Below are 11,627 nucleotides of genomic sequence, written 5' to 3'. Positions count from 1 at the left end.
AACTCGAAGAAATCAATAACATTGTGAAATTGAATGTGAACTTCAATTTAATATACGAAAACAGATAAAATGGACGTTTCGGGTTTCCCCCTTATCAACAAAGCAAGATGAATGAAAGAATCACTTAATTTGTTTTTTTAATTGAGTTTTTATACAGCGTAATATCCACTAAATGTGCTCAAAGTGCTTTACAAGGGGTCCCTGGCCAACAGCAACATTTAACATGTAAGACGGGACATGATGCCTGTTGGGCGATATTACAATTTTTTCGGACAGAGACAACGCCAGGTACTCATTTGACACCTGAGTACGGTGAGAGATTGTGAGTAAAGAGCCTTCTCCAAGGACTCAACTATGTGCCGAGCGAGGCCCAAACCCAGGACCCTCTGATCTGAAAGCGAGTGTCATACCACAAGACCACAACAGACGTTTTATTAGTTTGTTTGTTTTTTGCCTATTGAGCATGGTCGCAGCTCTAAATTTGAATCTTTTATTCTTTTACTTCCACAGATCTATCTTGATGATGCCTTGGGTTGATTCAGTCCAAAACTAATTTGTGTGGTTTTATTTAACAATGTTAATGACATTGAGCATACATTGATACAACAATGCCATAATTTGTCATGTTTATCATGTAAAATCATGTATGGACCTACAAAACCATTATTTTGAATGGTGATTTGATGATGATGAACAAAATATGTGTGTTGTACAAAATAAATGGCAAAGCTAACAAAATGCAATCTCCTTAATAAGAGGAGACTGGGGATTGACAAGTGCTGCAACAAATTGAAAAATAATATCAGATGTTTCTCTTAACATGGTTGGAATATATGAGAGGATGTTAACATTTTTCAGTCTTTCATTAGCCCTCTCAACATGAATTCTACATGAAGCAATTTCTTTTGTTAATAAAATCTCATTTTCAGTAAATTTATTATGTAAAAAGGGAGGGATATTTACAGTTACTCCTTGAGGTAAAATATCTTGAATCAGGATGGGGTTTTACCTTTATTACCTTTATCTGCTAAAATTAATTCTCCAGGGCTTAAAATTAAAAGTTTTAGTAATCCACAATTTTGTACAATGACCTTATCCGAGACAGACCCTGGATCATGTTTAGAAATAAAATTTATCACACCATTTGGACTTAGACCAACAAGAGCTTTAACAGAATTCATGGACCTATAAGAAGAATAAGTTAACCGTTGTTTATCCATTTCTTTAGGAATAGCAATTTGGTCATCTGTACAATCAATGATCATTCTGCAATTTGGAAATCTTAAAAATGATGATGGAGCTGATAGTTTATTTTTATGTCTAGAAGGGCATGTAACCTTCATAACATTTTCAAAGAGAAGCGTATGGCTTATGTAAAACATGAATAAAAGTTTGTATAATATTTGTTATAGTACTTTCACTAACGCTAAACAATTGTGAAATATGAAGGTTAGCGTAGTTCTGTCTAAGTTTCATAAGTGTAATAATGAAAATTTGGTCTTTTAATGCAACTGTCTCTTCCTGAACTTCCCATCTACTATAATAAATAATGTTACCTCTAAAGCACTCAACATATTGAATAATAATATTAAATATTTTAAAAGAATGTACACCTGTCTCCATTCGAAGAACTTTTTCTGTAAGGCTTGAAACAGTGTAAGTGCGTTGAATCTAACTTAGTTGGGTTTTTTAAAGCTAGCTATTTCCTTATTTTTGTCTGTAATTTTTTGTTCTTGAATTAAATTTGTTGTTCTATTTAAAATATCCTCACTTGTTCTACAATCTGTTTTTTTTAAAAGATGGAATCCTGTGATGATGGTGACGAGAGTTGAGATGATGATGAGGGAGAAGATAATGAGGATGATGATGAGGAGGAAAATAATGATGATGAGGAATCTGGTTTTTTTAAAGGTGGGACTTTGTGATGATGATGAAGAGAGTTGAGCTGATGATGATGATGATGATGATGATGATGATGATGATGATGATGATGATGATGATGGTGATGATGATGATGATGATGGTGGTGGTGGTGGTGGTGGTGGTGGTGGTAGTGGTGGTGGTGGTGGTGGTGGACTTCTTGATGTTGGTGCCAATTGAGATGGGGTGGGAATTCCTTGTGTCACTTTTCTTTTCTTTCTTTCTGGCTCTGATGGAAACAATTTATTTTTATTTCTGTCAAACAATTCAGGGAGGTTGGCTTTGTCACCATCTCTGAAGTGACAAGAACACACTCTTGATGATGATGTTGGATCTTTTGTCCTTTCACCTGAAATGAAAAGATTAAAAAAAAAACAATAATTCTGTTGGGCATATTGGGTATATTATTTAATTTGATAAGTACTTTGTTTTAGACTATCTTGTTTGACACCAGCTCAATGCATGATAAATCAAAGGTGTGCAAGAGACTAGGTTACTGGTGGGTCTCTCGCCTGTCTTTTATGAAATCGCACATTCAGCAAAATGTCGCACTTCCTCATTACTTCTTTTGATGATTTTGACTAGGTATATATAAAAATAAGAATTCTTAAATTTACACAGTTAAAGTTGATCTTGGGGTTGAGTGTGGCAAGACTTGCGTTTTCTCTTTATTTCAGTCAGTACTGTACTGGACAGTGCGGTGATGGAAACTTTGGAGTGTCAACAATCGGGCACAGGTAAAGGAGAGAGGTCCCTGCCGCCATCTTGCTTTGTTCACACAGAGTTGCCACCTCGGCTGTCGGGGAGGGGAGGCATGGCAGAGAATCAGAGAAACTTTCCAAAAAAAAAGAGGAAAGTATGTGTGTTTGTGTGTGTGTGTGTGTGTGTGTGAGAGAGAGAGAGAGAGAGAGAGAGAGAGAGAGAGAGAGAGAGAGAGAGAGATAGAGATCTGCGTGAGGGGAGGGGGGGGGGGGGAGAGGTTGCGTTATTTTATTTATTTATTTTCATTTTGCCATAAAGGTATCGAGTTTAAAGTAAGATTTTAACAAATATTTTATTCTCTTTCTTCTTGTTCTCCTTTTAAAAAAATTATCACTTATCAGTAGAACTTAACTCTCATTCAGTTTATCAGCCTTAACATCAAAACGATTGAGATATCATTTTTGCTTCAACTTCAATAAAAACCTAGTTTGGAATGTATTTTTATTTATAATTTCGTGCAATTGTACACTTTAATCATAAAATATAGGTCTACGTAAGCTAGAACTTGACCTAGATCTGGACTACGAACTCTATCAAATGTTCGACGAGGCGTGCGTGCTTACCTGACTAAAGTGGTCCACTTTTTCTTCAATTTTTTGTCTGCCTGTCCATTTGGAAATCTGTAAAACTTGCAGGAGTGACTCTCTGACTGGTGTAGACAATCTGGTACAAAATACTGGACCATATTTAAGATAAAAATTGTTTTTTTGAGCGATTTTCCAATTATTCCTTGCCTGGACCAAGCACGGATTTTTTTTGTTTAGAGCCAGCCGATTCGTTGCTAGGCGGACGTGACGTCAGACTGTGGAATCCTATTCTCGTGTCATCTTTTGAAATGCTTTATTTGATTGGCTGATTTCAGCCAATCAAATAAGAGTTTAGGTAGTAATAGCAGTTCCGATTGTTCTAGTTTCGATTTCCTGGAAAAAGTTTGCGAGGTTCTAAAATCAACATGTCTACTAAACGTTTGACTTTCAAGAACTTTTTTTTCGCATTTGCAGCAATTAAATGAAAGGTAAGATATTAAATTATAGTATTTTGTTTTTATTACTTAGTAGTCACACTAATTATTCTTCATAACTTTCTTTCAGACTTTCATGTAAACACAGTTTCGACTTCGACAAAGTTGTGACTGTGCCTTGTACTTGTGCTCTTTTTTGACTATTGAAGAAAAATACCAACCGTGTCATTAGTTTTTCTTTCGGATTAAATATTCTATGGCAATATATCCTTATTGTGTCAGCATCTATTGTAAAATTTGAAACAAATGTGTAGTTGTAAGAATATAAGTCAATGTTTAGATCTGGTCATGACGCGCTTACTTCGATCTACATTGTTGTGTCTCGGGTGGGGGTTATAACAGGCTGGAAACTAAGTTGGCAGTGAACACTGAAACAGTTCCAATTGATATATAATTAAATAATGCATTGATAGAAATTTTCCTGTGTGCTCGCTTTCTTGTATCAAGTCATGTAAAAAAAACCCCAACTTGATGTCTTATTAATATAAATAAGTTAAGTAAGAACACCACTTGACCATAACGTTCTCCATCACTGTCACTAACCTTTTCTCTGTCACCACTACCTACAGTCACTGAACTCACACTCTGATCATGACCATCATCACCATTGTCAACAAAAATGCTTTAACTTTTACCTTTAATATTATCATTGTTGCTGTTATCGTCACTTACTTTTAATGAGTCTTTGCTCATCTCGTCTTATCATTTGTAATGGTAGACCTAATCACTGGGTTTTGATATTTCATACACAGAAAATCACAAAGAGACAACAAAGTATCAGAATCTCCGAAAGAGGATGAAGATAATGAAGTAAACAGGAAACACGACATCTTAAAACCAGAAGCAGAACTTGACCCGAGTGACCCTGATTCTATCAGAAATCCTTTCACTGATAGTTCCTCTAGTGAATGGTATGTTTTAAAAGTAAAATAATTGGGATTGCTAACCTCATTATTTCTTGAAAATTAATTATCTACTATCCTGGAATGATTCAACATTTTTTAATTACTAAGAGAAATCACGTTGACTATAATATTGATATTGATAATAATTTTGATGGTTAGTGGTCAGACTAATGACCATGAGCAATATGTGATTTTCCGTCTGGTCGGTGTGACCTTTTGAGACACTTAACATTTATTACGACATTCATCACAGATGTGAATATGGTGAGAGTACTACACTACCATGAATATTGTGTAAGTTTCCAGGAAGCTGTTAGAATAAATTATATGTTCTGTGGTACCTGTTCCTTCTTTTTTCTTCTTTTTTTATGTAGCAATTTTTTTTTTTTATTTTTTTAAATATTTTATTTGTTCAATTGTTCTGTAAAGGAACAAATACAGATTATTATTATTATATATATATATGAAACCATTTTCTTCCAGGGAGCCCAATTCCACCGATGAAGAAGACATTAAACTTTCAGACGAAGAGATATCAAATAAAAGTTCAAGGTAGGCAAATGGGGATTTGAAAATTCTTAGTCCAGTGTTAATTATATTGCTAAGTAAATAAAAATTAAATATATACATAAGCTCCGGAAAGGCTAGTCCAAAACTGTGGGTTAATCCGAATGCAAAAAAAACAAACCCAACCTATTTCTCTATTGTATTGTCTATAGTGAATAATCTGGAAAGACGGTTAATCTGAGGTAATTTCTTGTTCCCAAACATTTCGTATTAAGCATTGTGACCTCCATTCCAATCAAAATGTCTCATTATAATTGAGATCTCATTTTAACTGATCTCCTATGAAAACAAAGTATGGTAAAAAGAATAAAAAAGGTTGCATTTATAAAGCGCTTATCTACGGTCTAAGCACTTTACAATGACAATTCACTTTCCCCAATAAACAGCAAACATGTAACACATAGGACAAGACAGGCGACCTGTTAGGTGCGTTACAATGTAATGGGACAAAGGCAGAGCTGTCTTAACTGCCAGGTACTCATTTACACCTGAGTTGAGTGAGCTATTGCATTTAAAGGACACAACGCCCTGACAATAATTTCTGGGAGACAAGTTTTTTGTCACCCATCCGTTCACCCATCATGTTCAATATGGCTTGACTATTCCAATTGATGAGACGTGGTTCCACTTCGACCACTATTATTACAACTACTACAATAGATGCCGGATTCAAGCACGGTGTTTGTGAGGAGAGAAAAGTGTGCTTGAATGTGAAATTGACTTTATATTGTTATTTATCTTAAAAAAAAGGGTATTTTTTTAACGCCCCTTTAAACACAGAATAAGTTATATAAAAGGCGACACCTCCGATTTAAAGTATGTGTGCGATAGAACTATGGGATACAGCCGTGAAAACTCTGGTTTTGAGAAAAAAATTCCACTGTGGGATTCGAACCCCTGCCCTCAAGGACCAAAGGCGAGTGACATAACCATTTGGCTTACTTATTTCTGTCTTATTATGATACACGTCTTTTCTTTATCTCTGGTCTTTGTAGACGTTTGCTTTGTGTGGTAATGTTTTTTATCTTTTCTTTTCTTTTTTATTTGCATGTGTGTGTTTGTGCTCTTGTAAAGGCGTCAAAATGAGGACATCCATAGGTTACACAAGCCACACAATGAGGACATTTTCAAATAGAGGTCCAACATGTGTGGAATCCATTGTGATGGTGGGTGGATGGGGTGAAAAAATGAAGATAAAAAATTGCCGACCTAACTGACTGCTTTTGGCTAGAGTGTAAATTCATTGAAATGTTCATGTAAATTGTATCTTTTCATGAGTGGACTGAGAAAAATAAGAAAATCGCACTCCATTTTTATCCAGCCACATTATAATTGTTCTATTTCTTCTTATTTCTCAGCTACCCGGTGGATCAACGCATCAGCGATTCTTGCTCCTCTTCTGGAAGTGCAAGCCCTCAGTATCCCATGCTGTTCACAACAAACACGAACGCTCCACCGATTGATATACAGCCACAATTTAAGAAATGGAGTAAATATCATTCATGTTTTTATTGTGATAAACAGATTATCAAAATGGCTAGACATTTAGAAATGAAGCACAAAAATGAGTTATCTGTTGGCCAAATATTGTCATTGCCAAAAGGGTCTAATGAGAGAAGGAAAGCTTGGGTGAAGATAATAAAAGAAGGAGATTACAAACATAACTTTGATGTATTGGAAAAAGGAGAAGGTATATTGATTCCAAAATATCAAGGAAAAAATGTACAAGTTGATGCACTTGTTCCCTGTCCCACTTGTATAGGCTTATATCGCAAATAGAAAGTAGCAGCTCATTCCTTAACCCGCTGTACAAGAAAACCTAGACGGGCCTATAGGCAAGGGAGTCTTATGTTACCTGTACCAAAGAATGTTTCAAAGTCCTTGTGGCAAAATGTCTTACTAAAGATGAAAGATGACTCGATATCCCCGAAGGCAAAAAGCGATGCATTGATTATTGCATTTGGAGAGCGAACATACCACAAACGTGATGTTGAAGAGCACACTGCTGGCCATATTAGTGGTAGAATGAGAGATCTTGCGCGACTCGTAATAGATTTAGAAGATTGGTCAAATGGAAATATTAAATCCCTCACAGATGCTCTCCTTGTGAAAAACTTTGACACCCTTGTCGAATCTGTCCGCAGTGTTGCAGAGTATTCGGATGAAACACATTCATTTGGGAAGGGTTCCCTTGCTCTCAAGCTCGGATTCTCTGTAAAGAAATGTGCATTCATACTGAAGTCACATGCCATCCAAAAGAGTGACCAAATGCAGAAAGATAATGCTGATAATTTTTTATCCCTTTTCACTGGAAACTGGTGTGATCACATTTCATCATCAGCAAGCCAATCACTAGAAAGAAGGAAGTTCAACAGCCCCCAACTACTCCCTTGTTGTCAGGATGTAGAAAAACTGTACAGTTATGTTAAGAATCTAAAAGTGGGTGATTATCCCTCTGTAGCAAAAGAGCTTTGTGTGAAATTTCTCTTTTCAACAGAAAAAGAGGTGGTGAGGTTCAGCGTTTGACTCTAGAGAATTTAGAAATGGGCAAAAAAAATCAGGAACCCGTTGATGATGAGATCATTCAATCTCTTACAGAAACAGAAAGAAGACTTGTTCAAACAGCCACTCGCATAGAAATCAGAGGCAAATTCAATCGCCGGGTAGCTGTACTACTGACACACTCAATGTTGACCAAGATTGACACCATCATGAGGGAAAGAGATAGATTATCAATAAAGAGCAAATACCTCTTCGCTACTCCAAATGGAGAGAGGCCATATTGTGGAAGCGATGTCATTAGAGTTATGGCAATTGAAGCTGGTGTTTCCAATCCACATATTTTTACCTGGACGTCTTTAAGAAAACAAGTTACAACCATATCCCAAGCTTTAGAAATTTCTGACACTGAACAAGACCAGTTAGCTCAATTTCTGGGACATGATATCCGCGTTCACCGCGATTTTTATCGCTTACCTCATGACATTCTCCAAAAGGCCAAAGTGGCAAAAATACTTATGAAAATCAACGCTGGGAAAAGCACTTCTGTGGAGGACTACTCACTGGAAGGAAATTTTGAATTGGAACCAGATAACAACAGTAGCTCAGGAGAGTCAGATATGGATGAAGAAGTGGAGAAATGCCAAAAAGACACAAGAATTAGGGCCAAGTGAGATCAAGGAGCCATACGCTATTGTAGACAGATATGAACGTGTGGGATTGAATGAGAATTCCTCTGATACGAGAAAAAGTGGGAAAAGGCATAAATGGACACAAGCAGAAAGACATGCAGTTCTTTAACACCTTTCGGTATTCATAAGAATGAAAAAAGTACCCGGTAAAGCAGATATTGAAAGAGCAATAAATCAAGAACAATGTCTAAATGCAAGGTCATGGCGAAATGTTAAGGATTCTGTTACAACGAAACAAAAAAATCTGTAGGAAAGTATTAGTCCAAAAATAACAGTAACCTACATGATTGATTATATCAAATCCATATAAAAATTGTTGTCACTTTCTTTTTTAACCTCCTCTTGATATAAGAAATATTGTGTACATGATATCTTTCAGATATCAATGACTCTTACGATGGCTGAACATGTCTGTCTATAAAATTGCCTGTTGCTAAAGAAGATTTTTTTTAGCTAATGGATGATTGTTATGAAACTCAAACATAGTTTTTATTCAATAGTGTTTTTAATGGACGATTGTGTTTTATATTTGCACTATCACACATAACTTTTGTGGTGACATGAGTACTTTTAAAATTATTTCCTTTACATGATAATTTGTATTGCTATGTGGTCTAGAGGTTAGCAACACGACTTCTGATCCAGTGTTAACTGAAGTCATGGATTCAAACCCCATTGAGTAGTTGAGTCCTTGATTGGAAAAAGCGCTTAAATCCCATTTTCTCATCATACTCTGGTGTAAAATGAGTATCTCGCTGTTAACAATGTTGTCAATGTCCCGAAAACTAATGTTCGAGTCTAATATGCTGCATGACTCGCCCTTTGTGTTGAGTGTTGTTGTGGCTGGGGACCGATTGTAAAGTGCTTTGAGCACGTTTAGTGGATATTGTGTTGTATAAATGCTCTCTTTTGTTAATAATTTTATATATGATGAATTGTTAAAAATGACTGTTTGTAATCCAAATGCAGTCACCTGGGCTAGTCTAGTAAAAACTTTATTGTACCATTGTGGTCTGGGGATTTATTGGGAATTACAAAGTGTAAAACATGTTGATTTGTTCTTGTCTCTTTACAAAGAATACAAGGCATGTATATACAAGAATGGAATGAAGAGGTGGCAATTACAGGTTCATTTAAACTTTTCAAGAACATCAGGTCATAATTTAAATATGAAGAATACTTGAATATGGTGAACATGTCTCACCGTATTTCTATCACAAAAATTAGACTTAGTAAGTTGGCATTAGGGAGAGGCTAAATAGGCTACATTAACTTGTTCATTGGCCTTGTATGATTAATACTGTTGAGTGTATTTACTCATGGAGCCAGTGAAGGAAGGATACAGTGGGCTGAACACCTGCTTGTCTATTTTTCCTGTTCCATAGTAATCTCCAACTTGCACTTGACCTTGTCCTTTAAATGGTACTTAAGGTTTAGTGCACAGTTGACCACTACACTGCAATATACGGTATTTTCAGGGGTTGGATAAACAAACAAGTTTGCATTTGTTTCTAATAGAACGAGGGAGATGGGGTAAAAATAAGTTAGAGAAAAAAGTATATATGTGAGCTTTGTGGGATTATTGAATATGGATATTGGCTCTTATATAACCTAATTTGTGTTGAAAGCGCCGTTAAACCCACAAACAAACAAACAAGAATATGAATATCACTGTCTGTTAGTTTTTCCTCGAATGTGAATGAAAGAAATATATGTTGTCTAATTCAATGTTGATTAATCGGTAATCCTAATATTCACAATTTCTTACGACTTATGAAAAGTACTGAATTTAACACTGTGAAAAGGTTGGAAATGCTATGTTTTAGAATTCTCAATAAATATGGAAGGGAATTGATGGCAACAAGAAATAAAGTACCGAAGATTTCTAATCAAGTTAAAATAGAAAATTAATCTGAGTACATGAATAGTAAATAAAAGTGATATACCATTATCATCATCATCATCATCACCATCATATTTTTTTTTCACAAATGTTTTTGTTATGATTATATAGATTGTATTTGAAAAATTGGTTGAAAACCTTAAAAATGTTATTTGTTAAAATATGAATCATGATGCCTACATTTCTTCACTTTTTAAATGATTTGTATGATTTAGATAAATGTAATTCAATGCACTTTCTGTGTGATGGGATGAACTCAAAAAGGATCATTTTTTAATTTATTTTCCCCCTGGCCTCTAACCCTTACCGCCATGGTTAATGCTGTTACTTGATATATAAATCCAATTCAGTGTTACTCATTTTAAACTTGAATTTATTTTTTACCTAAAGTAGTAGCTTTCATTCGTCCATCAGACTTTTATCATACCCTTTTCTGGTTAGTATTAGTTTTATTTTTACTCATTCTTTCATCAACCTTAAATGTTATTATTAAATGTATTCTATCCTGATCCTAAAGAGGAACACAGGTGAACACAGGATCCTATATTCCCCATAAACTTACTTGTTATGCTTACATGTAGCTTATAATTTTTGTTGTGTATTTTTCTTTTATATTTGATCTTTATACATCATGAATCGGCATTCAAAGCTACTAAAATTATCTATGATTTGAACCCTCGAAATATTATTTGGTTGGTTGTATATCACTAACAATCAAGTGAAATTTTCTTGGTTCATGATAAACATGACAACACTTATTTAATTTAGTTTCGTGAACATTCCCAATCAACGTAATTGTAATTAATACAAAGTCAATCGAAACGTGTTTAATAAAGTTTCATTTAAAATTTATTCTTGCCTTTTGATAATTATTCAACAGTTGTGGCAATTTTTAAAATGTTTCATTGTGGTTTGTTTTGTCACACGTCTATGATTCATGATGGCGTTTTAAGTTTGTTTCATACAGTGCACCATGCCTGGAGAGGTCACGTTTAATTGGATGGAGGTTGTATGCAATCAGTAGGGTTGTATCGCACTGTCCCATACAAATCCACCAATTGCACATGTTTTATCAGTGCCTGCTCCCATATTGCTCATGGGGAGATTTTGTAGCTGGATTATAGAAAAACAAAATGGGTATTTCAGTTCTCTTCACAAAAATTGCAAATAAATTTGAGAGCTGTTTGAAGTTTTTATCAAAAGAACAAACAGTGCTACTGGAGTTTGGTTAGATCCAGCTCGGCTTGTACAAGATGCATTGTGCTGATGTGGTCCTGATTCAATACGACTCTTACCTGTCTGGAAGCAAATTTGTGCATGTATTGGATTTGAACCTCTATAACTACTATTAATAATTT

General features: G+C 35.2%; 1 protein-coding gene and 1 long non-coding RNA gene across 2 annotated transcripts; one reads left to right on the top strand and one right to left on the bottom strand.

Moving 5' to 3' along the window:
* Nucleotides 1–438: 438 nt before the first annotated feature.
* LOC144967565 (uncharacterized) lies at nucleotides 439–3,494 on the bottom strand. The gene is made up of 2 exons (XR_013644414.1): nucleotides 3,246–3,494; nucleotides 439–2,269 (listed from the first exon to the last, which is right to left on the bottom strand). It is a non-coding gene; the product is annotated as an uncharacterized LOC144967565 (long non-coding RNA).
* Nucleotides 3,495–4,446: 952 nt separating this feature from the next.
* LOC144967571 (uncharacterized) lies at nucleotides 4,447–11,121 on the top strand. The gene is made up of 3 exons (XM_078905016.1): nucleotides 4,447–4,614; nucleotides 5,092–5,160; nucleotides 6,534–11,121. Exon 3 carries the CDS (start codon nucleotides 6,601–6,603, stop codon nucleotides 6,952–6,954), a length of 354 nt encoding a protein of 117 aa, XP_078761142.1. The 5' UTR covers nucleotides 4,447–4,614; nucleotides 5,092–5,160; nucleotides 6,534–6,600; the 3' UTR covers nucleotides 6,955–11,121.
* The last annotated feature ends 506 nt before the right edge of the window (nucleotides 11,122–11,627 follow it).

Source organism: Berghia stephanieae, chromosome 3 (assembly GCF_034508935.2).
Source record: "Berghia stephanieae isolate SIO BIC M18660-M18661 chromosome 3, UCSD_Bste_1.3, whole genome shotgun sequence".
Taxonomy (NCBI): Eukaryota; Metazoa; Mollusca; class Gastropoda; order Nudibranchia; family Aeolidiidae; genus Berghia; species Berghia stephanieae.
Note: the sequence above shows the minus strand (reverse complement) of the source record. Positions and strands in the feature narration are given on the sequence as shown.